The sequence below is a fragment of the Myotis nattereri genome (genome assembly GCF_964212035.1).
Source record: "Myotis nattereri genome assembly, chromosome: 14".
NCBI classification, from domain to species: Eukaryota; Metazoa; Chordata; class Mammalia; order Chiroptera; family Vespertilionidae; genus Myotis; species Myotis nattereri.
Genome location: NC_138089.1, coordinates 13,864,141 through 13,884,865, shown reverse-complemented (window position 1 = coordinate 13,884,865; position 20,725 = coordinate 13,864,141). Strand labels below are relative to the sequence as shown.

At 42.8% G+C, this 20,725-nt stretch overlaps 1 protein-coding gene across 1 annotated transcript in view; it reads left to right on the top strand.

Annotated features, from left to right (window-relative positions):
* PTPRG (protein tyrosine phosphatase receptor type G) overlaps positions 1-20,725 on the top strand; it is a 266,165-nt gene that overhangs the window by 14,445 nt on the left and 230,995 nt on the right. Inside the window, exon 2 of the mRNA XM_081106576.1 lies at positions 1,514-1,662. Coding sequence (XP_080962702.1) covers positions 1,514-1,662 — 149 coding nt within the window. The remainder of the gene's footprint in view (positions 1-1,513; positions 1,663-20,725) is intronic.

Below are 20,725 nucleotides of genomic sequence, written 5' to 3'. Positions count from 1 at the left end.
CAGTGTGGATTAGTAAAGTTTTATTCAACATAGCCTGACCCATTCACTTACGTAGTATGTTTGGCTACATCTCTGCTACAAAGATGAGGTTGAATCGTTGCAACCTCAACTGGGACCAGAGAGCCCAGAAAACCTTACATATTTCCCATCTCACCCTTCACAGGAACAGTTTTCCAGCTTTTGTTCTAAAACTCACATGGCGTGCCCTAAACGGGGAGCAGTCCCTCAGTGTGTTTAATCAGCATACGAAACACTTGCTTTTACCCCATTTTATTCTTTAATTTGCAATCCCACTAATTGAACATTCATTGTGTATTTTCCAGAAGTTCGAGAAATACTGCCTTTTGAAATGCCATGAAAAGGGGGTTATATGAGCAGGGTTCCTTCACTTGCACTTAATGCGTCCTCTGTATAGAGAAGTGCTGAACATAATGGCATTGTTTCGGCAATAGGTTCCAAGTCTAGCGTCTGTCTTTCATGAAGACCTGATTTTCATGCAGGGTTGGTCTCCGACAGTGGAACTGGACTCCTTTAGGAAGAAGGGACCGTGAGGCTATGAGAGGGTCTCCTGAGCTTCAGCAGGCTTGGCCTTTGATCACAAACCATTCGCTATTGGTTGGCATCTTACACTTAGCAGCCAGAAACTGTTTGGATGAATGAATGAATTCACCTTAGAAATCAAGAAAGGGGGAGATGTATCACTTATAAAATAAAGCCTGTTTTTTATGCATTTGGAGATCACATTCCTTGTGGAAAACATAATTTTTTGTTAGTGTAAGTCCAAGTTCTTTGATCTTGAATTCTCTTTCCCATGTTTCAAGGAAGAGATTTTTGGGTTTGAGTTGATTGAGGCTCCCTGTGGACATGGACATTCATTCATATGTGTTCTTCTACATGGGCGAAGGGAATTTTCTTATACTCGGAATGAATGGAAACGGTAAAGTAAACCTAATCTGCAATGATTTCAGTGACTGAATGAGTAGAGTTTGTGCTATACTTTTCGGCGCACATTTATCAAATGCAATGAACGCTTTACCCAACCCCGTTACCTTTTCACTGTTGTTGCCTTAATAATTGGAAGAACCTGCACATTTTATTTTCTGATATCTTGCCTTTTTCTGATTAAAGTAATGTGCCTCTCACCTTCAGCTTATCGGATATATTTCCCATCTCATTCCAGATCTTGAATCTTGGGGTAGACCCAGGAATCCCACTCTACAGATAATTTTGATCATCAGTCAGTTTTAGGAGACTTACTCTGTCATTGTCTAGAATTTCCCATCTGTTAAATGGATAAGACATTGTGAGACCATTCCCTGGGAGTTTCCATGATTTAGTGAGAGCAATCTGCAGCTACAATGTGCTAATTTATTCAGATGGCTTGTTTTCTATTTGTTTTTTTAACAGGAAGACGAGGAAAGGTGACCATAAACGTTATTTGAAGCAACAGAAGAAACCTATTGAGTTTGCTTTGGACACTCACTTTGTTTCTCTCCCCTTTCACTTCCTACAGTTGCCATCCTTCTGAAAGACGACTATTTCATCAGCGGCGCTGGCCTGCCCGGCAGATTCAAAGCAGAGAAGGTGGAGTTTCACTGGGGCCACAGCAATGGCTCTGCGGGCTCGGAGCACAGCATCAATGGCAGGCGCTTCCCTGTGGAGGTGAGAGAACTGGAAACTCCAGCTGGCAAAGGGCAGCTGTGCTTGGCGTCTTTCCATTAGTGAGATGCTGTGTCTTTACTCCTAGTCACTTTGCAAATCAAACATGTACTGTCTCTCCCTTTGTCTGTGGAAATCCTTCATGTAAGCGTGGCAGGTGACTCTCCACCCTTACGTTCCCCACCCTGTTTAACCAGATGCACAAAGACATCACGGACATCTGGATTAAGTAGATTCAGGTCTGAGCGGTGATTTGCAAGCATTTGTTTCATTTGACACAGTCTCTTTTCCCTGTCCATTTCAGAAACCCTGCGTTTTAAAAATATATATGTTTTTATTGATTTTTTTAGAGGGAAAGGAAGGGAGAGGGAGAGACAGAAACGTCAGTGATAAGAGAGAATTATCTATTGGCTGCCTCCTGCACACCTTCTATTGGGTATGGTGCCTGCAACCCAGGCATGTGCCCTGACTGGGAATCGACCCAGAGACCTCTTGGTCCCTGGGTCAGTGTCCAACCTCTGAGCTGAGACCCTGCTTTCTGAAGGTGAAATTTTGTAGGAAACTCAGATGACTCCATGTTTGCCCTTTGGAATATAGGAAAGTTGGTTGCTCTGTGAAGAACAGACTCGGAAACTTCTCTCAGTAGGGAAGCGGTTTGAAGGCTTGCTTGCTCCTATCAGCTGTTCAAACAAGGCTGTGGCTGTTGGTGGCATGGCTGTGGTTAACTCTGCTGGGATCGATGGTGGCATGTTGCCTCCCCGTGTCAGTTTTCTGAAAGATCCATGCTGCTAGGCAGGAAAAACGTCTGGGTGCAGGGGGTCATGTCTGTCTTTCTGGTGAAGTTGGGAGGGGAAAGAGCAAGCCTCCAAACCTTATTCATGTTGGAGGACAGAACACCTGCCCGTCGCTAACCTTATTTTTGCTTTTAATAATGGTCAGGATGATAGTCTTGTGTTGGGGCAAACGTGTTTGTGGGTCGTTTGGTTCCCCGTGTGGTAAGCATTACGGGTTTGTGGAAGAGCTGAACAGCTGTGCATCCGAGCCTACGGCGGGACGCAAACATGGATAGCTCTTAGTTTTGCAACTTCTCTTAAGTCATGACCTACTTTGATAATCTGATGAATGCTTGAGACCCCTCCCTCCATAGAGAAAATACATGTGTGTACACACAGGTTTGCATATAATTTGTAGGATTTCATCACTCACCTTAGTTCCTCAAGCCCTTTAAATATCCTTAACCTGAAGTGAAAATCCCTATAAGATGAGAAAACCAATATTATTTCTTTATAGATACACGTGTGTGTGTGTGTGTGTATTTGTTTCTTATCCATGATTCCTAGAGAAACGAGATATAGCTACTTCTGTGAATGCTTCATATTTTTTTCTAGTTTAGCTGAGAAATTCTCACTATCAAAATTTTTCTGTACTAGGATGCATCTCTCTGTGGGTCTTCTTGTCCTACTCACATTAATTATAATTCTCATGAGTAGGGTTTCTACTTCATGGGCTTTCCTCCCCCCTGTAAATGGAATGAATCATTTCTTAGAAGAGTTCGCTTTACTTGTGCATGGAAATCTTGATTCCTAGAAACAAGATTGCATCATGTTTTTCAATTTGGTTTTCTCTTCTCCTGCTGAGTATTTCCCATGGGTAGTTTGAGTGGAAGGGATAGTTTGTACCCAACCAGGTTTGCTCCAAAGCCTCTTTATCTTAGAATCGGGGTGCGATTTGTTCAGTTAATGTTGTTCCAGACAAGAGACTTGTGCTGAAAAGTTTGAAAACTTACTTTGGCGTCTGCTGTGAAAAGGAAGAACTCTGGAGCCGGCAACTACAACTTCTGCCTTTTCCCTTATCACATCCACTCATGCCGAGACGAGCCTGTCTCCTCCTCGAATTTGCTTCTGGAAAAATGCATAGACTAGATGCATATTCTTTTGGAAACATTACTTCAAATTAATATTTTGGTTTTCTTTTGCGCAAAGAGTGCCATGAAGCTCAAAACTAATTAGCAATGGAAGCTGCAACGCCCAGACTTACTGTTTGACCAACTTGTTTCAATTTATGCCTTTCAAGTAACATCAGATGCTAAGGCTGCCAGTATTAATTGGGTTTCTCATCCAGTCCCATCTAGTTCATAGTTTGCTTTTTAAAATATGATAAACATGTTAAATTACTTAGTGGATATACTTAGAGGAACTTGAATTTCAGAGATCAAAGGTAATGGGATCAAATTTAACTTTAAAATATGCACAGAAAAATTGCTTACTTTTGCCCAAAACATGTCTGTAGTATTTCATGTTATACTAGAGCCTGGTGCACGGATTCTTGCACATTGAAAGTAAATTAATTAGAAGGTGGCTGGCAGGATGGGGCCGGACTGGGTGAGTTGGGCTGGACACGCCCTGGAGCCAACCTCCCGAAGTCCCTCCCCAGCCACCTGGGGCAGCGCCAGGGTTTCGAAGGGCTTCTGTGGAGTGAGTGGGGTCCCTCCAGCAGGCAGGATCACTCGGCCTGGCCTGTGGGGATCCCTCTCACAATCCAGGACTGCTGGCTCCTAACTGCTCACCTGCCTGCCTGCCTGCCTGATTGCCCCCTAACCGCTCCCCTGCTGGCCTGATCGCCCCCAACTGCCCTCTCCCAGGCCTGATCTCGCCCCCAACTGCCCTCCCCTGCCAGCCTGGTCGCCCCCAATTGCCCTCTCCTGCTGGCCTGTTCGCCCCCAACTGCCCTCCCCTGCTGGCCTGTTCATCCCCAACTGCCCTCCCCTGCCGGACATCTTGTGCTGGCCATCCTGTGGCGGCCACCTTGGGATGATGTCTCCGTGGCCATCTTGTGACGACGTGGCATGATGCCACCTAGGCTTTTATTATATAGGATAGATTGCTTTCTTTGAGCTCTTTATTAATATCAACTTTCCCTGAGATGTTCTCATTATTTGAACATCTCAGACTTGATTTGTTTCTCTCCTTATAACTAAATTTTTAATGGAATTAAAATAAAACTGTGAAAAATTATAATGTATCAAGTAGTAATATATCAGCGTTAGGGACATTGTTTATTTGTCTTGTATGTGGTGTCAGAGAAGAGCCGTTGTTGAGGGTTGTACTGGGATTGGTAGAATACAGCACTGTTCCTAACTGAGTTGTCACTGCTGTGGGCAATGGTAAGGTACTCACATTTACTGGGTAAAGGCCAGGGATGCTGCTAAATATTTCAGTTCATAGGACAGCCTTCACAACAAAGAATTATCCTGCCCCAGTGTCGCAGTCGTGAGTGGAGCATAGGAAGCAGTGCGTTCAGTGGAATCGGACCTTCCTTTATGTGTGTGGCATTGTTTCAAGTACAAGTGAATCATAAGGATTCACAGCTTGAGAAGTGTTCCACCCTCTCATGGTTTTGCGAGAGGAAGTGTACTTGTCTTATGGGTAACGCACCACTGGGCCAGGATCCTCTCCCTTCCTCCCAGATAAAGTCAGGATATGGTTTTCAGCAGCTGCCTTGGCTTTGCTCTGCAGGTGGAATTTGAAGCATCTGCCCCACAAGAATCTGGATCTGCTCCCTTGAGGGTAAATTGCAACAAACCCAATTTTGTAGGTTTTGCTGCTTCCCAGGAATTCTTTGAGGTCATCCACAACTTGTACACATCCAGAAATTAGACCTCTCCACATTTTCCTGGCCGAAATCCTAGACTTGGTCTTGTAGTTCCTACACTTAAAAATGTCCAGTCTAATAGAAAAATAATGTCCTTGTAAAAATAAAATCGAAGCCCTTCAATAGCCAACATTCTTTACAGCTCAATTAATGCTAGAAAAGAAATTAGGAATTCTATTACCAGCCATACCTAGGAGACTAGACCCCCTTTGGATTCTCAGATGTCCTCACCCCCTATTATTCAGCTTTATTCCTCGCCCTGCAGCAATTTCCCCCTAAGTGCCTTTTGTTCTGTAGGTGCTGGGTTACAAAGGTAAACCAGAGGACTGAGTCCCCACCCTTCAGGTAGTTACAGTCTAGTCATGACACAGAAACTGAACCAGCAGTCATGTAAGTAGCTGTGTAATATCAGTAGTGATCTCGGAATGAGGGGCATTTGTCATAAGCTGGAAGACCTCTGTGGAGGCAGATGTTTATTAAGATAAAAGATTTTTACTGAACGACGTTGACTAAGATAGAAGAGATGAATTGGAGCCTGCCTGTAGAACAGGGATAAGCAAAGGCAAGTTAATGCTTGGCGAATTTAAGGAATAAAAATCAGTGGCGGTTTTGGTGGGCAGGATAATGGTACCCCCCAAAACCATCCACCCCATAATCCCAGGAACTGTGGATGTATTGGTTTACATGATAAAAGAGCCGTTGAAGATGTCTTTCCGGATCCTGAAGTCAGAAGGCTCAGGATAAGCCAGTGGTTAAAACAGTGAGGTCAGAGGGTCCTGTTCTGGTTCTTGCTTGGCTTACTTGCTTTGTGTTATCCGTCTAATCACAGTTATCTAGTGTGGCTTCTAGGCTGTCCTACGTCTTCTCCCTGTCCCATACTCTTTCCCTGTCCTGTGCTTGGTAACTTAACTAAATGCTCATGTGACACTAATAGGGATTGAATCATGTGGTGTTTCCACTAATAGCTCACGCTGGAGTTAATGCAAAGAGAAATCTCCAGATAAAACCTCTGAGAGCGCCATTAAAGTGCAGGTTCATTGCATGCTTGTTGTCTGAGGTAATTAAAATCTTGTTTATTACAATAAGAGATCACAGGAGTTGTTGATTTAGACTTATTGGTGCTTTATGAGTTGAAGTCTTCAATAAGCTTAAATGATCCAAATTGATTGTGTGTGCCCTTTCCAGTGAAACTCACAGCTGGTTCATTTCAGCTCTGTTTAGAGCATCCTTGTAAGTGAATAGAGGCAACGACTTTTTTCCTAATACATACCAAGTACACATTACCATCTGGTACAGGTCTGCAGTCCCTTCGCTGAGAGCCTTGAGGCCAGATGTTTTAGACTTCAGAATCTCTTTTCTAGAAAGGTTTTATGTGCATATGCCCTGTATATTACAGAGCACATATAGTAGGGTCTGGAACTATACCCCTTGAATACATTAATATTTCTGCAACATGCAGGTGAACGTTTACACTAAGTAGGAAATATCAGTATTCAAAATAGCTTCATATCTCTTCACATCAGGTTTTACCCCCGAATTACTTTTTGCACCAAAATCATAAATAACAACAGTAACAAAACACCTTTGGTATTAGAAGCTTTTGAGATTTCATAATTGCTGATAAAGGGTTTGTGGACCTGTGTTTTAAAAACTGGTTCCATAGCATGGCACCACCGATTTATGTCCCAAAGAGCCTGGGTTAGTTGCAACCATCACACAAGCACGTTAGATTATGTGTCTACCCGGTAGGTGAGGCGTGTCCAGGTTTGTTCAGAGGCAAGAAGTCTCTAGCCTGAAACTGGCCTTTCCTGTGATTTCCATTGTAGCATCCATTGGGGGCTGCTGTTGCCTTCAGTAACCGCAGCCTTGGTATGCTTCCTTGACCTGCTGCTGTATTCTTCCCTTTTCCCCAGCTTCTACCTTCCTGCCCAGATCACACTAATGATTTGCCTTTTATTTTGTGAAATGGATCTTGGTTCTGCTTCTGTTACATTTTGGTTAGAGGACAATCTTGCACTGGATTTCCAGGTTGTGTCTCAGTGACCTACATCTGCCTTCCTTCTCCCAGGCAAGCTCACGCACTTGTGACACACACGAGGGTGTCCCACAGCGTCCCCCTGTCTACACCGATGCAAGCATGGCAGGCAGATGTGCCAGAGACTGAGCTCCCACACGGGCCCCCTTGTTTCTGTAGCCTGAGCTTCTAGAGCAGGGACTAGATGTTCAGTTTGTCCAGCACTTTTTATGTGTCTCTTCTGTTTTGCAGGAAATGAATTTAGACTTGTTAAATGCCTTCTTGGAGATTTATTTTATGCATATTATAAAAAAAGCTTTGAAGAGTCCCCCATGGAAGGATTCAGTTTATCTTTGTCTAACTCAGTGTTTCCAGCCGTATTTGGCCACGCCCCGTCTCCTATTTTCATGTAAGTTAGTGATACCAGTCCCTGGGAAATGAGGCTTATATAACTTTCTTCTCTCCTCCTTTAGTCCGTATTCCTTCTAAGACATGGAGCCCTGTTCAAGTAAATGTTTTCAGTGGACACCGATGATGATTTGGGTTTTAATTATCTTGAAAATTATAGCACCTGCTTTTCTTGTTCACAAGCAAGTTGTCCAGTGTCTGTGGATTTGATAGTGTTGCTTTGTCCGTAGGGTGAACTGTCATGAAAGGGAGACTGAGCACTTCCTATTAAAAACAGATTTTTCAATGTCACACATTTTCTTTGGCCCTGCCTTGCCCTTTACTTAAAGTCCTGGGATTTATGTCACATGTTCTTGGAAACATTGCTTTGTTCACGCAGAGCGCTTGGTCCACGGCGCTCACGGCGGAGTCTGGTTTCCTGGCCCTGCCCCTCCCGGACGGGTGGGAGGCTGTCCCCTGGTTATGTGGTGTGTTATTCTGTGGGGCAGTCGATCATGTTTACTTCCGTAGTGATTTCCATCAAGTGGCAAGGGAATTGGTTGAAATTTGCTTAATGACTTTATTGAAATAAAGATTCCATTTTACAGCAGAATGTTTCATCCTTTACTCGTGAAATATTTAATTTCCGTCCATCGGCTGATGTTTTATGTGTCTGTCCTATGGCAATTAAGAACACGTGAGGAGGCCCCGTCATTGGGTGTGCGAGGTTGGAGAAGTTCGTGCCTGACGGTGCAAAGCTGAAGAACTGGTCTGTGAGTTCAAAGCAGCCCTGGCCCCTGGTGGGGTGCATCTCTGTGAGGTCTGAGGGTCCTCTCCACACACCACCCTCCTTAGGTGTGAACTTGGCTCGGGCTGTTCGTTGGTGTGTCACTGACACGTGTGTGCGGATAACTGATCTGTACTGAGAATTGCAAACAAGCAGGTGACATTCTCTAAGATGAAAACCAGTTAAATTAGAGATATTCTCGATAGAGAAACGGGGCCCTTAGACAACCAAAGGGAAGGCTTAGGGTACAGGGATGGTGTTGGAGCGGTGCTGGTGGTGTGACTGTCCGGGTAATACTGTAGACACCAGGTGATAAGCATGTCCTGTGTCATCAACACTCCAGATGTTACCGCATTAATTTTCTCACCAGCCTGATGAGAGAGGTGTTCTGGGAAGGTGATTAGTTTGGCTGAGGTGGCTGCTAAGTCCCCCGGGACCTAGGCTCCAGCGTCTCCAAAACCTGAACCAGGTTGCTTTCTATTTGACAGGTGATTTCGTTGTTTTTCTTGTCCTGGCTTTAGTTGCTTTTCGAATCACCGATGCAGTGGAAATGATTTTGTTGGAAGCCTAACTGCTGCCTGTTGTATAGCGGGAAAGAAAAACATTAAAGAGCTGCAGTTGTTCAGAGATGGTTGAACCAGCAGTAAAACTCACAGAGCAGCGAGGGCAGGGGACAGAGATCCTCTGGCTGTTAACCTGGAGATATCCGTGGACAACGCAGCACACGTGTCTGGACTGAGCACTGCAGCCTGTGGTTAAGGACACAGACAACACTGTCTGATAGCAAATCTACTGTGAGCCATACATGGTCATTTTAAAGTTTGGGGAGCCACATTAAAAGACGTGAAAAGAAACAAGTCATTCTATTTGATTTGAATAATTTATTTTATACAATTTATAGTGTATAACAATTATTCCATACTAAATTCAAATTTAATTAATTTTAATGACCTGTTTTTACCCTAATACACTAAAATGTTAGTATTTCAACATGTAATCAATATAAAAAAAGACATTTCTTTTTTAAAAATATATTTATATTGATTTCAGAGAGAAGAGGGGAGAGGAAGAGAGAGAAACATCAATGATGAGAGAGAACCATTGATCGGCTGCCTCCTGCACACCCCCTACTGGGGATTGAGCCTCAAGCCAGGCAGGTGCCCTGACTGAGAATCAAAGCCTGACTCCTGGTTCACAGGTCTATGCTCAGCCACTGAGCCACGCCCGCCAGGCTGGAGGCATTTCTTATTCTTCGGTTGTACTGTCTTTGAGTCAGATATGGACCTTACAGCGGATCTCAGCTGAGACTGGCCACAATGCCCATGCTCGAGCCATGCAGCCTGTGGTGACTGTACCGAAATACGCTGATGGTGTTTCCATGCACACTAACGGGGTTTAGAGAGTAAACTCGCCTAACGTCTAACTAATTCTTTGGGGGCAATTTTTTTGCCGAGTTTGTGGTAATTACCACACTTTTTCGCTACCAACAAAGAAACACATAGAATAATTCAGTTTTGTATTTGGATCTGACTCGCTTATTGAAAATCCTTCGCTGGATTGGGTACAGATTTTGTCCTTTATAAATAACTTTAAGTTCTTTCTATCTCTCAGTCTATCTATCTACCTACCTACCTACCTACCTACCTATCATCTATTGAACATTTGTTTCTGGGGCTTTGAACACTGTTCGTCTTCGAATACATTTCCAAGCTGCGGGCCTCACATAGAGCTGGCTGGGGAGCCCTTTGTGCACAGACCAGAGACCTCAGGCGGCCAGAGCAGGTGCATTGTAAGACGGCCAGGGGGGTTTATGGGCATATGGCTCGGGACTGCCCCTCCTCCCACTTTTTTTTTGTCCTGTCAAAATTTGAGCAGGAAGGTTTCAAACCATCTTAAATCTAAAGCCTTTCGCAAGTACTTTTGTATCATCGTCACTCAGAAAGGGCAGTCAGAAAGATTTATAAGGAATAGAAAGAAGTCAAGATTGAATGAAAGTCCATTTCCTGGCTCCCCTTTCAATCCCCGGCTTAGAATGTCACAGTGCCCCCCACTCACGGGGATGTGGGAGGAATTCCTAAACGGACCTGCGGATGCGTGGCTGGCACTGTCCGGACCACAGCTATTGCTCCGGGTCCCTTTACCGTGATACACAGAGACCAGCTGGGCAGATTCACCAAAACCCTGTTATTTAAAAATATAAATTTCATCTCGTGGATGTTTGAGGATGTCTGAGAAAAAAGGGCTTTAAAACTCAGGTTAATACATGAAAGATATTTGGGTTAATAGTGAAATAACTTCTAAATTCCAGCTCTTGCTACACGGGTAGAGCCGACAGTTTTGAACCTCCCCGTGAACACCTTCGCTGCATTGCTTTATAAAGTCCAGTATTTCAGGGAAGTTTCCCAATTTATGCCTCAGTGTCCACTCCAAGGTTTGGGGTGAAAGAAAATTCACCCTCAGATCTTCTGATATTTCTGCCTTTGAATTTGCTTCTCTCTCCCTCTTTCTCTTTTTCACCACTTTATTTATTTAAATTTATTTATTGTCAGCATAAGTGTGGGTGGAGATATCATAACCATACATAGGCAGCACTCTTAGAAAATTATGCTCCCGGGATAATTTTCTGGATTCTTGTTAGTTGATCAAAATGCTCTGCATAAAAAGTGACCTGTGGTCAGATATGTTTGAGAAATGCTGTGTAATATGTCTTCCTCTTACAGCTTGATATTGGGCTAACAGTAAAATTTTAAAGGAATATCTCAGTAGAGCAGCGATGTAATTGCCATTTAACCAGCAATCTCCCAAAATCAGCTGGCCAGGGAAATCTTCTTATTTGCATATCCTGAGAGGCTACTGATGCGGTGAATACATAGTGACTTCCAATCGCATGTTGAATAGATGCATGAAGACACTACAGTGCCGCCCCAGTAGCTCAGTGGAGAGCCCTCTTCAATGCTGGTGCTCTGTAGGATATTTAAATTACTTCCTTACACCTCTTCAGTTTCTGAGTTATCAACAGTGTTTGCTCATTCAGGGGATTAACAGAGCCTTCATGCAAAGTGCCCCAGTCTCAAGGGACTTTTATTTCAGCAGGTGCGAAGGCCCTGAGGCAGAAGCCTGCCTGGCCAGTTAGAGCAAGGGAAGGGCAGAGTGATGGGAATGCAGTGCCTTGTGGACCATGGGAAGCTCTGTGCTTCCAGGAGAGATAGGAAGCCCTTGGAGTGTTCTCAGTGGAAGAGTGATGTAATCTGGCATATATAGCCCTAATATGCAAATAGACTGAACAACCGGTCGCTATGACGAGTGCTGATCACCTGGGGGCACGCATGCTCGCGGAACATGGTGGGTGTTGGCCCCGGTGGGATGGTAGAGCATGTGAGTGGGGGTGCCAGACCAAGACAGGGCACTGGTCGCTGTCATCTCAACAAGTCTCTGGTGGTTACTGAAAATTCTTTGCTCCCTCACCGTGGGCCTACCAGGCGCTCGCACCTGCTGACAGGGCCCACCCCAATAGCTCTGCACTGTCAGTGGGTGGAGTGGGGCTGCTGGCAGACAGGGGATCAGGGTACAGCAGGAGGGGCCGAGTGGGGTACGGAGGATGGGCCGAGACCTGCCCCTGTACCCACCGCAGCCTCATGGCCCACAGTTCCTTTCAGGTTACACGAATTCGTGCACTGGGCCCCTAGTATATATATAAAATGTATTATGTATATTATATTTTTTTTCCCTCACCTGAGGAGATGTGTGGTTTTTAAATTATTATTATTGATTTTAGAGAGAGAGGAAGGGAGAGGGAGAGAGAGAAATATTGATCAGCTGCATCATGCACACACCCTGACCAGGGATCAAACCCACAACCTGGGTATGTGCCCTGACCGGTAATGGGACCCATGACCCTTGGATGCACGGGGTGCCCCTCCAACCAAGTGAGCCATACCAGCCACTTGGTGTATTTCTATATTTTAGAAGGATCCCTTTGGCTGCACTCGAGCCATAGGAAGGCCTGTGGGCACTGAAGTCAGAAAATGATGGCAGTATTCCAAGAGATGATGGTGGCTGGGACCAGGCGTAGTGCAGTGGGAAGAGGTTGAATTCTGACTGTTTTAGGGAAGAACATGCTAATCGAGGTAGAAATGATAGTGATGTTATCTCAGGTGATAAATCTTGTATTTCTTCATTTTAACAAATCAGGGAGAGGAAGTCATAGATAACTAACTGATCTGTAATATTTTATGGTAATATTTCATTCAGTTTTAAAATTTTCTTTTAAATTTTTGATTATGTAATGTTCAAAATTTATTTTGTAATATGTATTACATATCAGTTTTCCTTACATAATGATACACGCTAAAGGAGAATGTAACATAGCAAGATGATTAAACACAATGATAATAAACCTCCCTGAAGGCTTATTTGATAAATAGATGAAGAGTGCTGTGAGCATTTCCCAAGTTCATCAGTGTCGCTCATTAATGCTATGTCCACATCTTCCCCTTACATTAGACAGCAGGTCCTGGATCCATCCCTCCTCTGTCTCTTTTCTTTTCCACTATTTCCATCCTGGTTCGAGCCATCGGCATCATGTAGATTCCTAAACCGTTTCTGTTCACCCCACAATTTACTTCTTACCCAGGAACCAGAGTTTGAAGTACATGCATTGCATTGCACTTTCCCTTTCCTTAAAATCTTCCTGTGATTTCTGATCACATGTTAAATAACTGAAAAGATCCTCGCTCTACAAGGCCTCCTTGGTCTTGCTCCTAAATCACCCCACACCCATGCTCCTCCCCCTCTCATTTTACTGGCTGTTTCCTCAATCCAGAATGTTCTCCCCTGCTTATTCCTCCTTGTGGCTCCTTCCTTTCCAAATCCTACCCTTTAGAACAGCGGTTCTCAACCTGTGGGTTGTGAACCCTTCGGTGGTCGAACGACCCTTTCACAGGGGTCGCCTAAGACCATCCTGCATATCAGATATTTACATTACGATTCATAACAGTAGCAACATTACAGTTATGAAGTAGCAACGAAAATAATGTTATGGCTGGGTCACAACATGAGAACTGTATTTAAAGGGCCAGAAGGTTGAGAACCACTGCTTTAGAACATTGCATGCTCTCTCCCTTTTCAGCTGTCACATTCCTTCCTGTTACCCAGTTTCATTTTCTTCGGAGCACCCATCACTTTTTGAAATTACTTATTGATTTGTTTACCTGTTTATTAACTCGCCTCCTCCTCCCACACACATACACGGCATGCAATCTTCTGGAGGAGAGAGGCGTCCGTCTGTCTTGTTCACGGCAGAATCTCGGCTGCTGATGGATGCGGTCCCATAAAAGGGGAAGCAGTGGTACGTGTTAGGGAACCAACATGCTCGTATTCTATCTTCATCTTGTTGCCTCAGTGGTGTAGAAGGCAAGGAGCTCTAACCCGAGATGGAGAACCTGTCATTCGTTCATAAAAGAGTCGCTTAACGAAGCAAGTCCTCCCCCAAAACTACCTCTTGTATTAAGAATGTGAAAGACCCAAATAAATTAGTTCCTCCCAAATAAACACATTTATCCTGGGGCTGAGGGTTAGCCGTGCAGCTAGCAAAGTGATCTTTTCAAGGTGTCTGCTTCCAGCGTGTAGCTGGTATTAACTACCATTATATCTGCATATCAAGACAGATTATTCCAATTAGTTGATGAGGCCCACGTTTTTTGAGAGCCATTAATATGTACATGAGCAATTACTGTAGCGGAGTTAAAAGGCTCGCCTTTGGGGATTTTACGTTGAGATGATCAGTTTATTCATAAGCCCTGCGAATTGTTTGCCGCATTTCTCTGCAGGTCCATTCACTAGAAGGTTCTGCAGTGCCCATCCATATAGAGTAAGGAAGTTCCCAGGCCTGTGCCCACCCTCCCCTTAGCCCAGACATCGCCTGGATCTGTGCTCATTGAAAACTAGACAACTGTGATCAGCGTTCCAGAGTTTCAAAATGAAAAAGAAAAACAAGCTCATTGACTTTATGGCACCTAAGAGGCCAGCAGAGTGAATCTTAGCCAGAATTTATGTCAAAATTAAGTGAGCATTTTTAATTTTTCTTTTTACCTTCCAAAACCAAATTCAAGTAATTTTGACTCGTTCCTTCTTCTTGGTAAGTAGAACACAAAACAAAACAAACAAACAAACAAGCTCTCACTGGATAGTCTGTTTTCCACATTCAGGTAAAATGCTCTCAGTCCTTAACGTGAACACCCTGCCTCTCCATCAGTTCATAGACCCCATGATGTAAGCAGCAGCTGGATGGAGTCAGGAAACAGATTTATAGACTCTGGGGGTGTCCCCCCCCCTTTTTTAGTAGGTCAGTATCTTTGAATGCTTCATTTAGGGCAACCAAGTTGATCTCAAAAAATGCCGGAAATTCCACCAGTTGAGTTCAGGTATTGCTGCCTCACCAAATGCTAACAGAAAGGAAAGAGCAACATGAAAGAGTTCCGTCTTTATTGAGCACGTTAATAAAACTGCTTGGATCCTGCTCCCATGGGAGCTTGCGAAGAGCAAGCATCACTTGAGTAAGATACATAGGAGTGCACGCTGGGAGGACACAGGTGGGGTGGCTGAGGCGCTTCCCGGGGAAGAAGGAGGGAGAGGAAGTGTTAGAGCCAGAAGGCACCCTGGTGTGTGCCTGATCTGGAGAGCATGTGATTGGCGTGAACGGTGGTGTCCACAGAGTGGCAGTGTGTCTGGATAGTTTTGAAGGGATGCTTGTGGAAGAAGCATGGACTCAGTCTTTGGGGACCCAGCTTGGAACTAGGACCTATGAAAGCAGGCTGTATAAGGAAACTGGTTACAACTCAGGCACAGCTCCCGGGCCAGCAGCAGGTGCTTATCAGGGGCTTGTCTCTGTCAGGTAATTCAGGGGAGATTTTTCAAAATCTCATTTTTTTTTCAGTCCCCCTGGGGGCCTCCTGAATCAGGTGTTCCGAAATAAACAATATTCCCCCATAATCCTTCTATCAAGAACAACTCCCGGGACAACAATAATAGTTACGTTTTCAAGAAGTACTTACTATGTGAACTTAGAGCACTCAACACTTTGTGTCATTCAGTCATCACTTATAAATACATCTCTTATGAAACCAGCAGTTAATAACCAGTGTCTCTATTTGTCAGATAAAACTGAGGTGAGTAGGAAAGTCAATCTGATGGAAATCTCAGCAGAGCCTAATGTTCATTGTCTTGGTAGAAATCATTGAAGAGCCTGAGTGTGAGCTCTGCTGTGGCTTTGTACTGATCGCAATGAGCCCTGTTAGCATTTTCATCAAATTTCTTCCCATGCGTGGCTGGGGGTAAGGGAAAGATGAAAATATACTAAGTATCAAAGTGAATATGATCGTACCTGCTGTATCACTACGCAGATTATGAATATTTTCCAAAATGAAATCTAATTTTCTTACTTTCGTCTTGCTTCATTCTACCAGTTTTTTACAATTAATATATTTTACTGTAAGATTAGGGAAGAGTCCTGGCCGGGTGGCTCAGTTGGTTGGAGCATTGTTCTGTACAACAAAAGGTTGCACATAAACTGATGGATGTTTCACATCAATGTTTCTCTCTCTCTAAAAACATGTAAAAATATATTTGAAAAAAAATTAGGGAAGAAATAATAGAACAATGAGCCTGATTTAATGTCATTTCTGAGACCTTATTTTCCTAAGCAGAAAAAAGTACAAAGTTAGCATAGGAAAGCATAAAAAATAATTTTCTTCAAAATGCAAATGGTTTCATAGTCTTTTGATTATCAAAGTAATATATGTTTATTATGTATTTGTGAATTACCTAATAATTATTACATAATGAGATTATGAATTATGCAATAATTCAAACAATATATGAGCTAAGAAGAAAGTATGTGTTTATTCTGCAAAGTATGTGTTATTACTGAAAACACATAGCACTCTATAGAAATGTCAGTTTGCTGCATGTAGTTTTATAGGCTCATTCTCACATCCTAGAGGATAGAATCTTCCATTGTCAATAAGCAGCTATCTACACTATGAGCCAGATTACAGGGGTTCAAATTTCATTATTAACTATGAGATTTGGGGCATTTATTTAACCTGTGCCTTTATCTATAGACTTATATTTAATATCTACCTGATGAGAGTTTTTATATCTATAATAATAAAAGCATCATATGCTAATTAGACCGGGTGTCCTTCCAGAAAAAGCCAGGGCTATGACCAACCAGCAGGCTGTGGCAGGTGGGCGGGGCCTCCCTCTGCAAGGGAAACCTGCATCTCAGGTGCCAGAGGGAAGCTGGTGCTGGCAGCCAGGGGAAGGAAGGCCTACTCTTGCAGGAATTTTGTGCATTGGACCTCTAGAGTGTGTGTGTGTGTGTGTGTGTGTGTGTGTGTATTTAATTGATTTCAGAGAGTAGAGGAGAGGGAGAGAGAAATAGAAAAAATAATGATGAGAGAGAATCATTGATTGGCTGCCTCCTGCACTCCCCACGCCAGGATGGAGCCTGCAACCCTGGCATGTGCCCTGACCAGGAATCAAAACTATGACCTCCTCATTCCTAGGTCAAGACTTGACCACTGTGCCACACTGGCTGGGCAAGAATTTTTAGATGAGTTAAAAGTTTAATATTTATAAAATGCCTAGTTTAGCATCACTTAGTAGGTGATCAATACATTTTTGCTTCTCCTCATGATGCAGATACGACAATTTATTTTAACAATGCCTTGATGGAGATTTTGGCTCCTTCCATTTTCCCTGGTTCTCCCTGTTATAAATGTCACAGCTATGTGCAGTATGTATTTGGGATAAACTCAGATTCTCTAGGGACCAGCCGTATGACATGAAGGTGAAAGGTAGGAATTGTTTCAATTGCTATTTGGTTTGTTGACATTTGGGAAAATAAGCCAACATTAGTCAGTAGTTCTGGCTTTTTCAAAAGAACCTGGAAATCTCTGTTTGAAAAAGCCAAAGTCTCTGTATTTATGTGTATACTACACACTTTATGTAAAACACATGGTCTTGGCCTTCACAAGTGACTGGTGGGCTAGAATTGGTGATCAGTTAGCCGGTATGTTCCATCTCAATGCCAAAGTTATTTGGGTTACAGCTCCCTATGTTTGTTTTTACTTCATGAATTAAGAATGTTCCGATGCCATATGGAGTTAATTGGTTTTGTATTCTATGGAATATAATTTGGTGGCTTTGTATATAAATTCTGCAGCTGTCTGCAATAATAATTACTTTTTTCCACCAGGTAGCAAAGTTACTAATCTGAGGTTAATAAACCTCCTGAAATTGCATATGAAATTTTGTATATTTAGGAGTGTTCTTATTTTTTTGCATGTAAAGCTTCATTCATACTCTCGTATTGTGTTCTGATACTCCTTGTCCCACCTCACTCCCCAAATAGGAAAGAATCCAGAGAGAAAGAGACCTTTTTTTTCTATAGCAGTAATTTGTCTTTTACTTTCTAATGTACAGAAAATATAAAATTTACATAAAGTTTTATTCAGACCCTCGTTACTAGTCTCAGGAATTTTCTAGAGTTCTGAAAGCTCACAGTGCAAGCTGCGGAAGTGACTGTCCTCCCAGCCTCAGTGGCCAGGGACAAAGCTGGTCTCCCGTTAGCTTCAATGACCTCAGGGTCAAGCGCAGCTGCTAGAACCTTGTAGGTGACATATTTAAATTTTTGGTAAAGTAAAGGAATGAATCTGCTGCTCTTAATTCATTTGGGCATATAAGGATTCTTTTAGCTTAGGTGTACAATAGCTAGCTCACAAAATGTCTATCTTTTTGTGAAATCTGGTTCTAATTGCCAGTCCTTGGCATACCAGAAGCAGTATTGATGGGCATTTTGTTTTGACATGCTGACTGGCAGGCACAATGCTTGTCACCTACCCTTGGCTTAGGAGAGGGTAGAAAGTTCAGCAGGTTTTACCCAACAGGCTTTGTTCAATTTAAGTAGATTATGGTGTGAACGATGGAGTTGGAGAGCAGAGCTGGCAGGGAGCTGGGGTTTGAATAGGACCCTCAATTTGTTTGACGTGGCTAATGTTCTTACGAATGGGATGGAACCGGGTTTTTGGTGATTGGTAGAAAGATTGGCTCCAGGATTGATAGGAGCCTTGGGTGGATTAGTCAATTGATTTGCTAAGAGCTAGAATGATACGCCCTTTGAGTCTGACATTCACCCAGCAACAGCTTAAGATAAAAAAATCTAGTGGCACTAGTGTTTCAAAGGTATTTTGCACATAAACTACAAGAGGTTTTTCTGTAGGACTCTTATTCCTGCAAAAGTGAAAACCATTATTTTAGTTAGTAAAAACCGATAATTAATTGCTCGGTGATAGGTTGTTTATTTGAAGCCTTTTATTTTTTGGCTGTTCTCTTTTAAAATTTGTTCTTCAACCTTATGGCATGTTTATTAAAATAATGTGATCAATAAACTCAAAACAAAACGAACACATTACTTAAGAAGATGCTTCATTAATGAATTAAATGTCACCTCAAAGGCAGCAGTCAAACTGTATTGCTACATGTGTAACCTCTTCTAAATAGTTTAATTAAATAGAAAAAAATGACTACAGTGCCTATTATCTTTTCGGTAAATTATGCCTCTGTGTTGTACTTACAACATAATCCCGAATCAATCTCAAATATAAACATATTAATAAAAAGATATTGAGGTTTGTATCTTCCTAGTCCTGATGCCTGACTAAGGATGGAGTTGATGGAAAGCAGAGTGGGATGGCGTTTCCCTGACCGGCGGTGAGCACTGCTAATACGAATATGTGTGTATGTGTATGTCCGCAGTGCAGCCATTTGGACATTCAGCCAAAGATGCTGCCTCTCCCATTCTTACAGCTTCTTGCTGGCTTTCTGCAGCATTTTTTTTCTCCTACTTATTATTAGTAAGTGCTTCATTTGGTTTGGACTGTTTCTTCTTGCTGTGCATGTCTCCAAGTGTTACCTTTGAATGTATTTCTTTTGTCTCTCTTTGTCATTCTTGTTTATTTATATGTAAGTAAACAAAATTATAATTCTTAGGCACAGTTACCAAAAATGACTAAACTTCCTGGAATTCAGATGTGTTTAACATCTTCTCTTTTTCACTGACATGGAAACCCAGAGAATCCGGGTCCAACGTTGGCAATGCCAGGCCTGAGTATGAAGAGATTAAAATCTGCTTTCCTGGCCTATGGCAAACGTTCCAGAATGTACTGGTTGTTACAGTGTCTTAGACCATAGTAAACCCAGGAATGTAAGGTTTTTAAAAAAATACAAGATTAGAACAACATACGGTGCAAAAATCAATAATGCTCTTATTAACCACATTTCTGTTGGGGAGTAATTGAATCTAAGGTTTCTCTTAGGACATAGAGTTGCTTTCTCAGTCAGCAAGAGGCTCAAAGAAGTCTGACTTTGGTCATTATTAGAAAAACAGATGAAATAAGGGTGTTTGGAGCGGGTCTGTTTCGTGGTCACTAACTCAGTCTCATCCTTTTCCCAGCCCTTTTTGCCTTAATTCACATAGGTACTTTATTTTAACCGCGCCTGGTGGTAGTAATGAATGAATTCCTATTTCTGTCAAGACGCTGTTCCCATTCCCCCACTTTTCCATGATGTACTTTATTGTTACTGTAGCCATAGCTATAATGGAAGTCCGCTGCTTTATCTTTGTGGTATGTTTACGAGGAAAAACTGTGCAGAACATGTGCTGTTTGAATGCCACGCAACTTCAGGAGAACATTTGGTGGCCTGCACTGCCTGCCTTTCAGCAGCGCTGGCATGGGATGGATTCTCGACTCACAGCAGAGCTGCTCTGGGTTCCATTCGCTGCGTGTGGATTTTGCAGGGGAATCATTTTGGCCATCTCACCACCTACTACTCTCTTGATCAAGTGGGTATCTGAAGAAAGAAAGTAAACATTTTTGGACACAGTCATCCTTCTCTAACGCGTTAGCTGATAAAGATTGATCGACTTATGAATAAATTTAAACTCAGTAAATCTGATACATGCTTTAGACTTTATATTTCTGGCTGTGGGACCTTACACAGGGCTTTGCTTTGTGTTTTGTGACACGAGACTTTCCAGTTTGCCCATATGGGCTAATAGGAAGTTACTCCTCATTTCCAGCAAGAACCTGTCTTTAAAAGTAAGTCCTGTGTTGTTCTGACCTAAGCGCCACCATTTCCTGTTCTTTATTCGCGTGAGCTGAGCG